We start from the raw sequence: 19,764 nt of genomic DNA, 5'->3' as shown, positions 1-19,764 counted from the left end.
GTACAAACATATTGACAAAATGTGGAGAAAATATCACTAAACTCATCAGGGCACTCCTATAATATATGTTTCAAATTCTTTCAGGTCGTAGAAAGCATTGGTTAACAGAAGCTTTCTGATGCACTTTTTAAATTGTCTTGTAGATAATTCTTTTATGCTTGTAGGAAGCAAATTATAGTAATAAGGTCCTGCGTAATTTTGCGACTTTTTGTAAAACATGTGGTTCAGTTTTGGCTTTAGAAGGTGTTCTCTGTTTCGGGTGTTATAACCGTGGACATCCGTGCGTTTCTTGTGTTTATGAACGATGATGAACAATTAAAATAAATATATGCAAGGCACTATTATTATTTTATATTTTATAAATATATACTTGCAGGGTAGCCTCAGGGGCAGTCTGAAAATCAACCTAAGTATCCTTTTTTGCTGAATGAACACCCTCTCCGCATCACTCGCTTGTCCCCAGTTTACGATTATATGATTATATGAAATAGACGAGTATGCTGAGGCGTAATAGAAAGTCAACAAGGATCTTTCAAAGAAAGAATCTCTGATTGTTAACATTGCAAAAAACGTTTTGTTCAGTTTATTGCAAACACTATCTATGTCGTAGTCCCACTTTAGGAAGGCATCGATGTAAGATCCGAGAAACTTTGTTGTGTGGTTTAATTCCACGCGTGAACCCGCAAAGCTGAACGCTAGGTTGGTCAGAGATTTAACATATTGACCAGTGAATTCGATCACAACTGTTTTTTCCAAATTTATGATCAAATGATTCTGTTTGCAAAAATCAACAAACTGTGCCACAACACTAGAGAACCTATTGATCAACTCCTGAGCTTCCCTTCCAGAGACGAAGATGGATGTGTCATCCGCGTACATAAAAACGCGGCAGTTGCTATTGAGGAACTCAGGAAGATCATTCACATACAGAAGAAAAAGTAGTGGACCTAAGATTCCTTCCTGGGGCGTGCCTAAGTTGATGTTGAACGGTTCCGAGTATATTCCATTCACTTTGACCCTTATTTTCCTGTGTTTCACATATGATATTATCCAACTATTGATGTTACCTCGAAACCCCAAGCATTCTAGTTTTTTTGCCATGATATTCAAATCTAAGGAATCGAAAGCGCGCGATAGATCAAAAAACACTCCCACAACTGTCTCACCCATGTCGAGTTTGTCGTAGATATACTGGACAAGGTCATTAGTCCCCGTTTCCGTTGAGTAACCAACACGGAAACCATATTGCACATTCGATATAATGTTTTCTTGATCCAAAAAATGTGTCATTCTGTCGTACATGGCCTTTGGCGCATTCTCTGGTAGCTTTAATATCCTTTCACCGCTAAAGTGCGTCAGATGAGAATTTTAGAGTTTATTGGGAAAATAGAAAGCGGCAATTGTTTCCATTGCTTTCCGAATTAATTTGTCTGATAACGAAATGCTAAAACACAGATCATATTTTGAAGCTTATTACTTCTGATTTCTCAGAAAAAAAATATATTGCTTAAGAATTATCTTCAGACACTCATTTATTACACACCCGCTCCACTTGTGCATAAATTAGCACTGAAGTTTCATTTACAAAACTTGTGGCATAATATGCTATTAATAGTAATCTTGTCTACTAAAAGCAATTACTCTAATCTATGTTTGATGCCAGCCTAAGAGTATCTTTACTAGTTTACTGACGTAACAGCAGAAGCAAACCTAAGTAGACAGACAGGCCAATTAGGAGTTCAAGAACTGCATGACCTCAAATTATTAGAAAACACACAAAGACATTTGTTCTCTTTCAGTTGAATTCTGATATCCTCTTGAAAAGCTAGTTAAGTCACAAACTCCACAAAACTGTATTTGAATCAAGAAAAAGCCTATAATACCATGGAATACTTAGCGGACGTTATAATTGGATGCCAGCTTTATTGAAAATTGATCAAAAAACTGGGCCTCCCAAACGATAGATGAATGGACTATCCCTTATATTTGTGATTTATAAAATCAATTTTTCTCGGCCTCTAGAGAGAACTGAAAAATGTCGCCTTTCTTCGAAAAATATTATTCAGCCAAAAGGACTCTTCAATAATATCAAGTCGCTTTAAAAGGTTCTGGGGAAACCATTTTTCAGTATAAGTTTGTGCGTCTGACAAACGCGAGGAGATGAAAATTAAAGTCGGTTGTGGATATTTCGATAAGAATGAAGCAAAAGTAAGCTAACGCATGTTCCGCCGATACACGGATTTTTTTAAGTGCCACACGGTTATTGTCGTACAATTAACATTTTTGGTTTAGTTTTGATTAATTTTGGTTCGTTTGCAGTACCTACTTAAGACAACAAAAAATTGTAACGATATTTTTCAGATTTAATTTCAAATATATTATGCTTTTTATAATAAATTGGCTTGCTGTTCCCAGTATTGCTCCTTATGAACTTTACATTTTACAATTTTGTATGTGGGTCAATTATTGTTTGCACGGTTTTTTTAATTTCCGGATATCAGTTTACCGCTGAAATGTCTATGGAGAATGAATATCAGTTTACCGCTGAAATGTCTATGGAGAATGAACATGAAATTGGCTAGTTTTGGAGGTGGTTAACTTCTCATTCAATAACTAATTTTGTTATAATGGCTTCAAAGTTTCCGAGACCCCTTGACTTTTAATTAGATCGCGTAGATGTGAAAATGTTTTTAATTCCGTTTGCTTTGGGTCAAGTAAGCAGTGAACGCTAAGATCTTATTTAACTCAACTTCCCGATGTTCCCCTTCTGTGTACACAAGAATGCCGGATAAAGTACAGCTTTATTTATTTGTAATGATACTCTGAGCTTCGTTAGAAGGGAACATTATTTACGTTTTAGTCTGGGCGATTTTGTGTTTTGATGTGAAAGTTAAATTTCCGGGGAAGAAATGTGAACAATATTTACTTATCTTGGAAAACCCCAAAGTGACGCAATTTTTCTCTTTTTAAACAACAGTCTTCTTGTTTCAGTGCCCATAGTCAGCGTTCAAGCAGTAGCCGGTGAACCTGTGTATTTACCGTGTGATATCTCTACGCAAGAACCTGGTGATGAGGTGCTCTTAGTGTTGTGGTATCGTGAGGATCCAGGAACCCCAATTTACACGTAAGGATGTGATTATAGACTTTAATGGATTCAAATTCAAATTTGAGTTTTCGAAATATTCAACTTTAGAGATTCGCTCACTAGGATAAAGAGTACTATATAAGACTTTCCAAAACTATATATCGAGATTGCAGGATATAAATGCTTAACATATTTAAAAGTTCGAATAAACATGTGAAACTTGCTTATCTTTAAAGGTACAGGGTATTAAAATTTTAAGAATTAATCAATTTCTCATCCATACTATAAATACCCCTTGGGCAATTTTGATGAAACTTAGATTTGCTTTTTGTGCTGTACAACCGCAATATATTGACATATATTTTGACACGCTCTGTGTAGTACGAATTTACATTCAACTGGTGACGATGACGCATATTTCAACGAAAAGCGTTTAAATTTTCTCTCCTGGATAAATGCATTTAACAATCTATCTACACTTAATTTATTTGGTTAATTAAAGCAAACTCTCACATATTATATTGCTAGGTTTGCTTTGCAAACTACAATTAATTTCGAATGATCATTTTCAAGTAATTAAGCTGCGGAGCACGGGATTTCCTGCGACGCACACGCAATTTCTAGGCTACTATTAAATTAAATACGTAGGTATATCACCGCGACGCTTCCCAGCTTTTCTTTGACGTCAGATCTAATTCGATAAACTTTATTTTTAACAGGTATCTTCCAAAAAAATAAATTTTGATAAAAGAGTTTGGCAAAAAAAGTCCTTTAAGCTTAGATTTAAAACGCAATATCAACCCAAATTGTTTAGATAAAATGTGTTAAAATCAAAAATTTGTTTTGTATTCATAAGTACCTAGTATAAAGTATTGGAGAATCAAATCACCAACCAAAATATTGTACTAAAATAGCAATTTTGGCAACGGCCTAGAATTTGGGCCGCATCAACCAGCTGCTTGCTCATATGTTAGTATGGTCTGTTCATAGATATAAGAAAGTGACCAATTGCTTTTGAATGGGATTAGCCAAGGGTGGTCATTCACATACAATGCAACAAGATTATTACCTAAAGTTTCGGAATTTAAATTCAGGTAAAATTGTGGTCCGTATAGAAAATAATTTTATACCTACCTGTGTTTAATATTCTTTGGTTTGGTATACTACTTAGTTTAAGTTTATTAGTAATCAATCTTATTTCGTGTGTAATACAGCGTGTGTTGAATCGTGTGCGAATTATGCAAAATAAGTACGAGTCTAGTGTATCTCAGGAGATGCTTCCGCCCAAATGTAGAAAACACTATTCTCCAGCATCAACCGAATGGAAAATTGTGAATAATCCGATTTCAGCGATGAAAAAAAGAAGCGATGCTCGAGTGTAGATGAAATCGATCAAGATATAATACGATTTTTTTTTAATTTACCAGTTAAACGAGGAACAAAGCGTGCCCACATTAGATATCTTAATTAGGAGGCTTGAAAAGGATGAAAACGGTGTTAAATGTGGCAGAACTACCTTATGGAAGTGTATTCAACACATGGGTTTTAGATTTAAAAAAATTAACAAAAGGCAAGTTTTAATGGAATCTTTTAGAATTCGGAAATGGCGACTGGAATATCTAGAAAAAAATAGGATTTACAGAGAACAACAAAGGCCAATTATTTACTTGGACGAAACCTGGTTCGACACTTATGATACCCCGGAAATGAGTTGGGTCGACTCAACTGATAAAATAGTAACTATTTTGCATGCTGGCTCTAAAGAAGGTTGGATTCCAAATGCACTTTCTCTGTCTGCGAAAAATATTAAAGATTCTTTTCTGTATTACCAGGAAGACACCACAGCTGATTTATTTGAAAGTTGGTTTAAAACCAAACTAGTTCTAAACATTCCTTCTAATAGCGTCATTGTAACGCAACAATCCAAAACTACATGTATAATAACGACATTTATTTTCACCAAGATTATGAAAAAAGCAATTAATTGAGGTTCTACAAAGCTTGAACCTACAAAAGGAATACGTCTGTGATAATTAAGCAAAAAATCTAGGGCATACAGTTTTAAGGCCTCCACCTTACCACTGTATATTTAATCCCATTGAACATCTTTGGCACCAACTGAAATCTGCCATTCGTCGTAACAATAATCCCTCCACAAAGTTGGGCGAATTCTGTTAAACATATAGAAAAAGCAGAACAATCGTATATCCTTGCAATATGGATAATATAGAAGAAATAATAATTAGAACAGGCGATGATAGCGATAGTGATACTGATATATTATGTGAATAATGTTAAGTAATTTAAGTAGGTAATAAAAATAATTTGTAATTTTATTTTAAATTTAAACATAAATACATACATAAATAAATAAATATTGTTTAGTATCTTTCCTAACAAAACCCCAAATAATTAAATTCTAAGCAAAGGGCGGACCTGTTCGGCTATATTTCATTCTTACAGCTTGCCCGAGTCTTTCCATAATTCATATCTGTTAGTCACTTTTTCATATCTGTGAACAGACTTTACCGAAAAACGGTTGTTTAACATAATCTAAGAAGATGTAAAGTATTATGACAAGGATACGTGAAATAGTTTGAAAGTACTTTGAATATTTCTATATTATCAAATAAATATTAATATTTTAAATTTGGTGTCATCATAATGTTTGTTTACATAAAAAAGTCCAACTTTTCAACTTGTTTCTTTTTATTTTCACTTCTGATATCGAAGTATATATATATATATATATATATATATATATATATATATATATATATATATATATATATATATATATATATATATATATATATATATATATATATATATATATATTTGATTAAACTATTTGTTTCATAACTAAGAAAATATTTTCGGAATATTTATATATCACCACAGGATTATTGTACACTTTAATTCAAGCCCATGTTCTGGTTATATAAGATGATTTGCGTTTCAAAAGTTATATTTTGTATTTTATTACAGGTTCAGTTACTACACAAAGTTTCAAATAACGTTTGTCTAAATGTTTATCTTTTACATCTTGCTCACAATTTTTGGAAAGAAAATATTGAAATATTTTTTAAATGAATACTTAACTAAATGCATGTCCACCAAAATGTAATAATGTATAAAACTAGTTTAAAAAAAATATTCTACCTTCGAATAGATGAACAGAAATGATAGTATTCTAGGTGAGACCAGGACGAAAACTATCGAACGAATCTTATATAACTCCAGATCTCATCGCTGTTTCGAGAATATGGTGTATATCGTCATTCTGTGGAGTGTCTCGACAAGACGCAATTTATCCCAATTAAAGCGAACACCGTCGTAAGATTTCAAGCATGGAAAAGTTATAATTTAATTAAGCCAGTTACTCAAGCTCCCGTGCATATTTACACCAGTTTGCATTAAACTTTATTATTTACAATTAAAACATCGGCAAGTCCTTAATTACACTGAAAGGATACGGTTTGGTGTAAGCTATTTCTTACAACAAAGGGCGTACGAACTTGTTTAAGTGTATAATATGTTAAAGTTGGCCAGTTTTATTAATTATAATGCAAACAACGATGTTCCGCGTATGGTACAGTTTACGGTGCATAATTTGTTTGAATATTAAAGTTGATCGAAATTTAGTGCTGAGATACTGACAGACTCTCAGCGGATTACGGCGGCTGCAATTCTCTTGCCTAACATAAATATATTCTTATGACGCATTCTCATTCAACTAATATGGAAATCTAATTTTGGTAACTTAGTTCTAAAGGTCTAACGTTTAACAATAATTTGGTAGTATAACAGTATAGTTCATAACACAAGGTTTGGTTTGGCTACCATATTTTTTTCTAATTTAGTATTTAGGCGGTTTGCATTTCCAAATGCCTTCTGTTTAAATCCCCCAATGGACTGATTTCGCGTGAATGTCAGGCAGAATTCAAAATCAATAAAAGGTTTTCTTGCATCCTTATTCGTTTTTCCGTAGTTTCATTGAAATACGTTCGATTGTACAGCAAATCTATTATTAATAATTATATTTATTATGTAACCATGTCGCTTCAAATATTGCTTCATCACACGATATTTCCAAAGCAATATGACTTCGGTATTTATGGTAGGGTTCAGTTTGTTCATTTGCTGTGCCATCGACATTGTTAAATTGTATATTTGGATATTTCATTGGGAAAAACATCCAAAACATCCACTTGGTGTCCTTCGGTTTCACTTGAACGGAATTTTTGAACTAAGACTTTTTACTTCAAATCATATTTGTCTCATATCATTTGCCAGTCTATCTGAGTTTAGTATGTTCGGTAGACACAACGTCACACCACAACTTGAATCTCTGGAATTTGTTATATTCCTGTTGAAGTTTACTGCAGTCTTTTTAAATTATTCTATTTAATATTGATGAATCTAGTTCATAGCTATAGTTCATTTCATGGGCCAAGCTTACGGTATCAATTGCTTTACTCTATTTTGTAGATTCAAAGGTTAAAAAATAGTCAGAAACAAAAATGTGAGCTTGTGGTATCCAAAATATCAAAATAATTCAATTATTATATTTACAGTTAGAACAATTATTAAATTTATAAAAAAATCGTTTCAAATGAACTTCTTAAAGTTTTCTCAAAGGTATTTTCATTTTTAATATATTAGGTCGGATAATATTAACCCCTAAAAATATTGCTATTAACCGCAAAGTTTACCAAAGAGCATTTTACTTATTATCTGTCGTCTCATCAGCGTTTGAAAGAAAGTTAATGTGGGATACGGGTCCTAATTGTCAAAGACAATGAGTTTTACAGTTTTACTTACAAAGGCCTAATGAAGTCAAAGGAAAGACGTCTGGCATTTATAAAACCTGCTACAGATTTTATAGCTTAAAAGCTTATCTTTAATTAGCATTTTACAAAAGAAATTTTGGCTAAAATGAAAATTCTGGATGGAAAAATAATTCTGTGAGATAAAAATAACAAACTAACAGAATTCGCCTGACAGTTATTTTGTTCTACCCATTTGCGTGCCAAAACTATCAAAATTGTATGTGTTAGTTTTGTATTTATACGTTTATAGCATTTTTAAAATCAGTGATCACGATACGAGATCTGTAAATTAAGAAGTGAGACTGATTTTTAAAAAATATTTTATTCTAATGGAATTACAATTGTATACTGCCACCCCTAAAATAAGTTGCTTCTGAACCCACACATGCCTGGATACAGTTCTTCCATCCTTCTCATCAGTACTCCCACTCTTACTGTGCCAAAAAACGAGGATGAGAAGCCACTGGAATTTTTTTTTCTAGAGAAAAATTGGTTTATTGAAATTACTGTGCGACAGTTTGGTCTCGGTCGAAGTGTACTCAAACACCTAAGAGAAGGTAAGTAATGAGACGTTACAAAAAATTGCGGTCATTTTCAATCCAATGCAACAAGTCAAGACAACTTTCCCTCCTGCAGCTCTTTTATCTTCCGAAAAGTTTAGTAGAACCATGCGATTCTCAACAGTCAATCTGAAACCTTGCTTCTGCTTTCAGCTTCGTGGTTGATTTCTTTTCTTCTGAAAATGCCTTAAACAACCAAAAAACCGTGGCTTTTGACAAAACACTTCTACGATATGGAAGCATAGACCCTCACTGAAACAATGTGTAAGAGGATTGAGGTTTTCAACATATGGGCTTAATGGAGAATGTTGAGATCAAGGGTGGACAGAGTGACGAGTCAAGCGGTTTTGCAACATATTAACAAAGAAAGAGCGGTACTTAATATCATTAAAAGAAGAAACCTGCTTGCTCCATACAATTATGCAAGCAAAAATAGAGGGAAAACGTGATCTTGGTCGCCGAAGAATGTGTTGATTGAAAAATCTTCGTCAGTGGTATGAAGTAAGTACCACCACATTGTCTAGATCTGCAGCGGACAAAGTGAAGATCATGCGACTGAGGGTCATTGTTCCGGGAGGACACGGCACTGGAACAAGAAGAGTTGCGCTACATTACTTCTTTTTAATTTTCTTTCACTTTGGATAAAATAGTATATTATGCAACAAGTGTGGTAAATGGCATCTAAGTCATCAGTTTGTTTGACAAGAGCGGAGCGGAGGGAGTGCTTAATAAACAAATGACTTAAAAATTTTACCAAACATATTGCATACTATACTTTTTCTACGACCGTTAGTTTTTGCTTCCATTTTTGCAAAACAACAAGAATACATCCACTGCCATGACCGTCAGAATTGACAAACGTCAAAATTCAAGCCGTGCGGTAATATCTCCGAAAACATCCGATTGCTCCCAAAACCGTGCGGTAAAATCCCGGAAGGAAACGAAAGTGACGTGGCAAAATGGCACTTTCCGCACTGTAGATCGATATATGATTAGATATTTTGCAGAAGTGGGTAGAAAAACACATTTGTAATTTGTTAGTATTTTGCATATAGAAATTTTTTCATTGATTTACTTTGTAGTACTCTTTTTAAAGATTTATATACCTAAACATAGTCTAATAAAAATATCGTTTATTTACTGAAATTGTTATAATAAGTACTTAGAAATTACAACACTCCAGATTAGATTCTGCTCGTCTCAGTCGCATAGATGAACAATGGGGCACCGTAAACTGCAATCTTGAAGCGGGGTTTACTAACATAATACGAAATACGAAACGAATTACAAAAGTAAAATTCATACAACAATTCAAAATAATTTTTAATTTTTAATAATATAGTTGCAATAAACTATTGATTTTGGACAGAAAGGTGAATAAAAATAATATTTTCTCTTTGCCTGATTTAAACTGCCAGTATTTACTTGCCGACAATTTAGCAAATCTAGTTGGTTTGCCAGCTGTTAAAACCGCGTGACCACAGGACGGCTGAAATGCGAAATTGGTTATAAATATTTTCGAGTCTGATATTTTTGAAATTTGTGTGTATTTTGTTGTTAGTATAAATAAATTGCATATTGTATTAACTAGAGACCGTACCATCGATGTAGACAAATGTAGTAATTTTTTATCCATTGGTTAGAATTGCAAACACCGAACGCGATCTAGCTTGCGGAAAGCGCCACTTTGCCACGTGAGTTTCATGTCCCACGGATTCGAACCCCTTCGGACATTTCCGGGATATTATGCAATACGTTGGGTAAACTTTTTAAGTCACTCTTTTATTAAACACTTACTCCGCTCGTGCCAAACAAACTCGTGAGTCAAAAGTTATATGCCTATAAATAACTATATTGTATTTATTAATCTCTGTGCTGTATAATCACTTTTAATATACCAGCGCCCGTAATATTTGTCAGACTCTTACGTTGTATCGCACAATTGTAAGGTCCCAGTGACCGAATAAATTTGTTTTTAAAAAACTCACCCTGCGTATCGAACCTTTAACTCAAATGTCGTTTACCGCACTTGTTGCATAATACACTATTTCGAAATTACTACTGATAAAAAATTATCTGAGGACCTGAGTAAACACAGCTACTGGACAACCGAGTTTGATTTTGATACTGACTGTCCATAGATGTAGAAAATTTATAATAAATAAAGTCCAAAAGTGCATTTTTACGTGATGCTTTCTCACAACTACCAGTATGCAATAGCTTGTGCGTTTCAAAAGCTCTGGTTAGTGGTAGCTAAATACTACCACAATGGCTGTCGAAATTGTCAAAATTATCAATAATATATGCTTCTGGCAGAATTATAGAAATTTTAAATACATGCTTATCACTAGTGCTGCTTTCGCTTATTTGATGGCCTTAAAGTAATTATACTGTATTTTCTTGTAAATCGGCCATCAATTTTAAATAATTGATAAAAATATTTACCCCAGTCGAGTAGAAGGGCATCGACAAATTTTGATAAAGGGTCCGTGTAAGGGAAGTTACGTCGAATATCGGCAATTTTATACAACAAAAATCCCATAAAAATATTTCTATGTTCGTTTTTATCAGTTTTAAATTAAATTTGGTAATATTGGAAAAACTCTTGGAAGTTGCGCGTCCTGAGCCAAAGAAGATTTTTTTAATTGAATTTAAATCGACGAAATAAAAATGAATATTCTCTGCCTGCTTTATCGAAATAACAAAACTTATACGCATGTAGGTGAAAGTTGTGATAAAGCATAGTTCAATTTCCAAATGAAACCACATTTATTCCACCATTGCCCGCACCTCTTGGCAACAGTGACCCATAAATTGCGCAGCGGGGGCGTGACTAGATGTTCCTTAAATGTGCCGTAATTCCCCTGAAATTAATTTTGCTATAGCGGCTGCGGCCAATTGATTTTCGTTCCCGTAAATTTGAATTTCAAGTTACATTTACAATGTTTAACACGCGATCGCAACACTGTTTAATTTCTCATATCCATACCCAATATCGGTAATAATTCAGGTTTAAACTGATGCCGGGTATAAAATTTATCGTGATAAACTTAATTCGAATTATTGATCATTTGAGCGTATATTTTTGAAACGTAAAGTTAAGCGCATGTCGTTCTTAATCTGTTAAATTATACCATACCTTTTGAAAACGATTTCACATCGATGTTATTAGTTGCTAGTATTACCTCTGTATTTGGAATTGAATATTAATGAGCATTTTTAAAATAGAACGGTCAGGGAATAGCTTTGAATCATTCGAGATTGTGCTTGGTCTCTTGTGATTTTTTTTGGCAGATAATTTATTATTACATATTTTAGTTTGTTGAATCAAATTGGGGTAGACAACTTTTGTATGGTGACAATATATTCCGGGATATCATATCGACTATTTATCAACTTTTATTTATATTTCTGGAATACTCGAAGATATCAGACGACAGGTAAATAAAAATAATTATAATCTTAGGTGCCAGCCTAGCAGCAGCTTAGACTTGACCGGTCGTAATACCCTGTTCCCGGCTTTACCCCGATGTCAAATTTTCCGTGACATGTATTAAGAGATAAATTGCTAGTTACCTAAAAAAAAGTGGTGTGAAATAGTTACACACCTCTACCTATGCTAATGGGTAAATTTAGAAGAATGCATTTCCTAAGATTTTAATTGCACTTGCTTTGTTTAAATCTGGTATCTTTTAGTTCTCCGGAAATATGAATCAAATTAGATAGTTATAGCATTGGTAAAGTTTTTCAAAATGGTATACGTTCTATCGATTCTAATGGATTACTACTACTGCCAGTATTGCTGCAGAACTTACCGCGTTGATGTTGATAATCGAATTTAATACATCCACTTATAAATCCCAACTAAAGCAGCAAACGGACTCAACAACGGCGTTAGACTTGAACCTTCGCCGCAGTTAATTTGACGAGCTCAGGGAATTTTATATAAAACCCTCTCGGCCAGAAGGGGATAATTTATACCGCAAGGTAGCCTAGATTTGCTTCGGCCGCATTAAACTGCATTAAAACATTAACTCCACATGCTGCGCAGCTTATAAACTATCTACAGACTAACAATGCAATTAGCGTTGAATCGACCAGGAAACTAGGCGCTTTCAAAATACACATTCATAACAAACATATAATTTACACCAGAGACTGTTACTTGTATCTCATCTATATTAGATGCGGTGATATCGAATCTGTTCACCTCAAATTAATACGAAACTAAAAATTTCATTTCATGCAGCTCTGTGAATATTTTTTTAATATGTATTAGGATATATCAATTAATATACAATAAAACAACTTCGAACACAAGGTTTACTTAGTTGTGGTTCGGTCAAAGTCTTTCTCGCGTCATTCATGCTATTTGACTTTTTTTTTTTAAATAATATGAAATACCTATTTGTTTTTAATAAATTATAACTTCCACACTAATACGCTGCGCATACAACATATGCCTCAACCTTCTAACGGTTCTAACTTTCTATTCCCTTATCTAAAACACGCAAATATGCACTGCTGTCACTCCGCTCGTTACTAAACTGTCGTTTATAAAATTTATTGCATAATATAACATTTTCTACTACCTACTCTTGAAAATCTTGAATTGACACATCAAATTCACTGAATACTATGGCAAGCCACTTAGGGCATTTCTGGTGCTTTAGTCACGGGATGTGAGCTATGGGATTTTTTCAGTAGATGTTAAACCATAATGATATTTGACGTTTGTCAGTTCTGATGGCCACGTCACTCAGTGAAATGTATTTATGGTTTTTAGCAAAAATATAAAAAAAGATTCTGGTGGCAGAAATAAACTACTAACACCATTACGATCTCAATGAAGTACATGGAAACCAATTACTATGCTCCACAGTTTTACGGAATGCTGAGACACACCCCTCGACATTAATACGATATTAATTTCATAGTAGCTACTCACGGTAAGAAGAGTACCATCAAAGAAACTAGCGAAAACGGCAACATTGTGAAAGGAGTTTATAGTGACTTTTCTTGTTTTGAGGTCGACATGCGTTAGATGCAATTTTAAATTAACCCAGGGTGCGTTTTAATTAGTATTTGTTCGTTGAGCAAAATCGTTTCCAAAAACTCCGAAGCAACTGATTAAACAATGTTTTTACCCCCAATTTTTCAGCAAAAGGCTAATTAATATGTTTCACTTTAGAATTATATAATGTTTACGTCAATATAAAATGTTATGGCCAAGTAAGTATCCACCTTCATTTTAGTCTCTTTCCGTGTTGGAAAGGGTGTGAAATTTATATTTATATACGATTTTGGACTTAGAAATTTATTCATGCGATATTCTTTGCTAGTTTATTTGAATATTCATCGCCATTCATGACCGCTCACGGTCGAATATGTTGCCTATATTAATATAGAAGTTGGCCTTTACATGTTCGTCGATTAACAAACTTTATGGGCTATGGGACATTAACGAACCCTTTACGAGTGGCATGTCCACGCAAGGACCGGTGTAATCAAGAAAAATTTGTTAAGCGACTTAATGCTAAGGCTGAAACGTATTACGCTACACTTTAATTGATAACAGCCGTCGGCTTTATCGATGGGCGCTAATAGGCCATTTATTTTTCCTTATTGCGTGACGCAGTGGAATACTTATTTCCGTTGAAACACACTAATGTGTACGATAACGTTCGGTGTCAAAAAGGACATTACGTCTTGGCAAACTTAACATTAGTTGATAATTGTTTGTGTTTATTATGGATCCCTGAGTTCAAGGTGGTTAATAAATAAAAATGCATCCTGTAAAGGAACCCTAAAGATCTTTTTTTTAAGTGGTTTGTTAGAAAATTAAACATTTTTTGATGACATGTTACAGAAAGGGGCATTTTCGGACGCAAACTAACGTTATTTTTCAATGTTCTTTTTAGCTTAAAAACTAAATGAACATTTTTTAAACACCTAGTACATGCCCCTTGTTTTGCCAGTTAATAAACTAAATAAAATATACAAAACAAAAGTAATTAACCAAAACTAACCATTCATCTTTCCATAAAGTTGCTTACTTAATTAGCGCCCTGTATTAATCGCAGGGGAAAAAATGTTAAATTTCATATTTTATCTTTAATTTTAATTTCCCAATTATTGCCGGTAACCTCTAGTTCTAATTAATTAGCTTCTAGAGATTTTTCTAGAGATTTTCAGTAAGAAAAAACCCAGTTATCTTATGAATAGGCTAGTTATTAATTTTTCAAAGAAACTTCCACAGGCTACTGAAATACTATTTACGAAACTTCTGGATTCCTCCTGAGTAGGTTGTTGTTCAGCTGAACTTGCTAACGTTTCGCCAATTATCCTGTTGGGTTCTTCATGTTTCAGTTCACCTCTGAAGAAGCCAACAGGAAGATTGGCGAAACGTCAGCAAGTTCGATTCAACAAGAACCGACGCAGGAGGAATCCAGAAGTTTTGTAAATAGTAGGCTAGTTGTTGCTACACTTATTGGACATGTTCTATCATAAATTTATGAGTCTTAGGTAGCAGGTGACATAAGTAGTTAACAATTTCATTTTTGATCAGGCGGTGGACATATAAAATTACAAAATAAACTTATATTACTAGGCTGTTAAAACTAATTTCACTTCAAATATATTCCGTCATTTCTGACTAACATAACTTCCTGTATATCATTTTTCCAGCTTCTTGGTGGTCTTGTTCTTTTTTTTTCTGTAGTACCCATGATTATCTTTGCTCACTTACTCCATTCTATTCTTAGCACATGTCTAGACCAAGTGAGCATTTTAGTTTCGGTAGTTATTTGTCTTTTGCTGGCTTACACGCGTTCCATCCTTGAAATGACGATCTAGCGACCTATAACCAACAATCGTTCTTTGTTCCTTTTTGTTAAGTCCTATGTTATTGATCTATACTTATTTAAGTTAAGAGTTAAGTTATCTTGTAAACTATCTTTTATTGCCCTATTTTGCGTGAGATATCTTCATTGCTTTTCCGGGATTTGGAGAGCGGTACTCGTAAATATTTATACTGATTGCAGTTTTGCACTTTTATAGTTCACTAAATTCGTTGTCTTCAGTAGGATATCCTCTAATGTTTTCTTTGTATTTGTAACTGCGCCATAGTCTTCAAATCGCTTTTGTAAAGTCCTTAGCATATAACTGGTACAGTTCGTGTCGGTGTAAATCACAATCACTATCTATTATGGAAATCTGCTAAAAATGCTAAAAATAACCGTTCGACTGCTGACGATTTGGTGTTCTTCTCCAATTAATGCGAAAGAAAGGATTTGATTCTGCAGTAACATTTTTTTTTTAATATTTTCAGGGTTGACGGTCGTGAGCGTCATTTCGATGTGGCCGAACGCTGGTCGGACGAGAAAGTGTTCTCGAACCGTGCGTATTTTATCCAGGACAAACAACCCGCGGAGCTCGGGATCGATCACATCAGGGAAACCGACCAGGCCGTGTACCGGTGCAGGGTAGATTTTAAAATAGCGCAAACGAGAAACAGTATGGTGAACCTCACCGTTATCGGTGAGTTACGTTTCCTGCGACTTTGTCTATATACGGTTTGCGTTTATTTCGAAACAAGTTGAATTGACCGTGGCACACATTTACAGCGTGGCCTATTTGAAAGGGGAACGTTAGTGTAAGTTGCGCGTTTTTCAAACGCTTGTGAAAAGTTTTTTTAATTTTGAGTCATGCATATAGCACTGTATTCAGGGACAAATTTTATTAATTTTAGTTTTCACTCTATGAGAATTTACCTTATCAGAAGAGGCAAAAACTATAAGCTGATAGCGGCTGCGCTAGGAAAATTATTATTATAATAAGAGGCACCATAGAAGTCGCTTTAGTAAAAAATCCTAAGTAGGAGTTTACGTTAAACATCACTCAGAAATGTAATATTTAAGAAAATAATTCTTCCAAAGCTACTTTAGCAATAAATACTAATAATTTTAGTAAAAACTATTAAAGTGATTCAATTGGAAAAAGTGGTGTAGTAACAAGCACTAATTTACTTAGATGACTTATTAACATATACTAGTCAACTAAGTTTGCAATAATTGAGTATTCACCATTTTAGAAAATTTAATACATCAGGAAGAAATATAAAATACATTGCACATAAAAGAATAGAAGAAGAATCAACGTTTGATAATTTTTAACCTGCTCTTCAATTTTTGTAAATTCTTCTAACAGGGGCTATGCAAACCATAATTTGTTGCTCTAAAGACTAAATGAAATAAATCTATAGATCTGGTTCTATATTCGATATCGTAAAATTTAACTTCGATAATAAATACCTATTACAGTCAAAGACACAACTAATTGGTTTAAATGCAAAACCTAAAAATCGGAATGTGGCCTTTGTAGTTGGTATGACCACTTACTTTAAGAATTCTTAGTCTAAATTCATAGAATTTTTTTCGGGATTTTTTCTGTGTTGTCTGCTTGCACATAAACAGGAAACCATATCTAGCTTTCATATTATCAGCATTAAATCTAGAGCCAAAACCTAAGCTTCTATATGCTCGTGCGGTGAGAATATTTATGGCATAATTCGGACTTAAGTCAAACTCCAAGACCATTGACTTGGCTTATTCTTCTTAAGGTAATTAAAGTTACATATATAAAATTATGTTGACATGATGTCATAAAAAAAAGTTTTCAATTCTTTTTCTCTGAGTTCGCGTAGTTTTTATTTGAACAGATAAATGCTTCAATCTATCATATATAGCACGCTTGTCTTACAGTTAGTAATAAAAAAAATGTTACCATAAAATCGAAATTTCCAGAACGCGGTACTGCAAAAACCTGCTGTGCAAGCTTTCTTGCATAGATCAAATAGCTAGCTGTGAGTTTATTATCAGGATTAAATTATATCTGTGTATATTATAAAAGATTAAATAATTTGTTATGGTTAAAACCTTAAGTAAATTCTTGATGTTAAAATGTGCAGCCGCAGCATTTTAGATGCAGTTGTGCATGTAACGGCAGTGAAAAAGTGATTACAAAATATTGATTTGGTTTTGGTTCTTATAATTTTATATTTGGGTTAATCGAGTTATTTACAGTAAAATTTCTCATAAATCATGATAAATAATAGTAATTTATTTGTCTCATCTCGTAGACAAATTTTCATTGGAATCGATCCGTTCCAAACCTTCGATTTTGTAGGGCATTTGTTGATCAACACTTGCTAAATATCGAAATTTAACAATTTGTAATAAAATTTGACACACCACTTCAAACCCTTACCCTTATGAAGCGCTCGCAGATGAAAACTTTGGACATGTCGGCTTAAGAAGACACCAGTTCCCAAAAGGTTACTAGTGAGAAAACAAAAAGACTGTGTTGTGGACTATAACAGAGATCCAAATAAATCCAAACTAAAACTAAACGAGCTAATTACATTTGAATGAATACGTACCAGTGAGAAATTCGTAAACTTTGTCCTTTTGCAAATAAGACAGCGATAAAACGCATAGCCAACAAAGCCCTAACGTCACGAGGGGATGAAAAAAACGTATATATTCTAGCTTTAGAATAATCAATATTTAACCAGCCGGAAGCGATCAGGATACGACGGAATATTTTTTGTTTGTCGACGGTGACGCTTAAATGCCACCAGGCCCTCCGAAATTGAATATAATTTTTACTGAGAATATTCCACGAGGGAAAAATTATTATATTCGCCAACGTCCTATCCTCTTGCCATCCTGGTTTCCAACACAGCGTGCTGATGATAATTGACAAACATCTGTTATTTGCAATATGTACGCATTAATGAATGCTTCTGCGAAATATCGTGCCATGTACGAATTATACAAATTACTGCTAAATAAATTAACATATTAATCATGTATCGTTCTGTTGCAACGTTGTATTTGATAACGATATCTACAATACCGAAATTGATATGCGTAATTAATTGTCTTAAACGTTATCTATGGTATTTTGGGGATTAGATGCTATCAAATATTACCTCTGTGAACAGGTGCCTTTTGAATACATTTCTCTATAATTTTGAGAACAAAGATCTTTTGTTATCATTTACAGAAGGGATACCGAAAGTTTTGTGCAGAGAACACTTTTTTAGCACGATAGAACAATGTTAGTTACCGTATTTGTTCCTTGATCTTGAAGTTATTTTTACTGATTACCACGATAAACAAAATGGTATATAATTAACTTTCATTCTATTACTGTGGGTAAAAATTCAAAAAGCATGCACCATAGCAACTCCAAAACAACACCATGTTAACAACTACAGAGAACGTTTTGACAACTACGCTTTAGTCACGAATTTCTTTAGGTACAAGTGAAGCGACTGTTTAAAAAACGATTTTTTAGTTTTTTGGTAATTTGTTGTAAAACTAAAATATCAGGTCGCTCCCAACCCGTAACAAAACTAGCGGAAAGCCTCGAAGTGTCTAATGAATCTGCCTTTTTAAAATGACACTTTGCACTCACTTCATCAGTGCACGATTGTGTGAATTTTCGTAGAGCATTATAAACATCAGGATTGTCAAAGACAAACTTTCAGACTGTCTCTCTAGGCCCCTCCTCCAAAATGTTGTCTTCTTTCGATCCTTCTTAATACATTTATAAAAGCCTGTTGTAAATTTGTAATGTTATATGTTTATTGCTATTTAGATATTGTTTGTCAGATTTCGATTAATTTATTCATTACTAATTTGCAAGTTAGACTCGTTGAAAGTATCAAAATTTACAAGTGATTTCCTTCCTATGTTTCTAACTGAAACATCATCTGAAAGTTTAGTAGTACGTAGACGGTTTTATTTTGTGCACAGCTGTTGTAAATTAAAATATTTTGTGTCACTTAAAAGAAAATTTTAATTGGTAAAAGTAATGTAATCATTTTCTCTGGTTTATTAACAATATCTATAAAATCTTGCATCATAACAGCATAAAATTTTTAAAATGTCATGTTGTTTTGAACTGGCAATAGTATTTTTTAGTCTTTCAACATCCAAGAACCATTTCAGTATATATGCCTACCAAATTCTTATAATGAGATACCTGAATTCGGAGTAATGCAGCTCATTGATAATAGTTGCGTTTGCCACGAAATTTTCTTTACTAATTACTGGTGAAAGATTTGTTAAAATAAACACATTAAGCCTCAATTTTATTCCAAGATTCTGGAGTTTCTTTTTAGTAAAATCCTTAAAGGTTTATATTATTTCGACCGGCCAGGAATGCTTAAAACCACAAGAGTATTTGATTTTCGTGCGAAATTTTATTTTGAGTTTCA

General features: G+C 33.6%; 2 protein-coding genes across 7 annotated transcripts in view; one reads left to right on the top strand and one right to left on the bottom strand.

The window, feature by feature from the left end:
* LOC132705608 (nephrin-like) overlaps window positions 1-19,764 on the top strand; it is a 635,291-nt gene that overhangs the window by 358,249 nt on the left and 257,278 nt on the right. For both annotated transcript variants that reach the window (XM_060676301.1, XM_060676311.1), the window contains exons 2-3: window positions 2,992-3,124; window positions 15,808-16,016. In XM_060676301.1, coding sequence (XP_060532284.1) covers window positions 2,992-3,124; window positions 15,808-16,016 — 342 coding nt within the window. The remainder of the gene's footprint in view (window positions 1-2,991; window positions 3,125-15,807; window positions 16,017-19,764) is intronic.
* The window catches only part of LOC132705619 (uncharacterized), a 146,105-nt gene that overhangs the window by 107,256 nt on the left and 19,085 nt on the right, over window positions 1-19,764 (bottom strand). The gene's annotated exons all lie outside the window — the stretch shown is intronic.

Source organism: Cylas formicarius, unplaced genomic scaffold, assembly GCF_029955315.1.
Source record: "Cylas formicarius isolate icCylForm1 unplaced genomic scaffold, icCylForm1.1 PGA_scaffold_10__41_contigs__length_53128322, whole genome shotgun sequence".
Taxonomy (NCBI): domain Eukaryota; kingdom Metazoa; phylum Arthropoda; class Insecta; order Coleoptera; family Brentidae; genus Cylas; species Cylas formicarius.
This window is presented reverse-complemented; position numbering and strand designations above follow the sequence as displayed.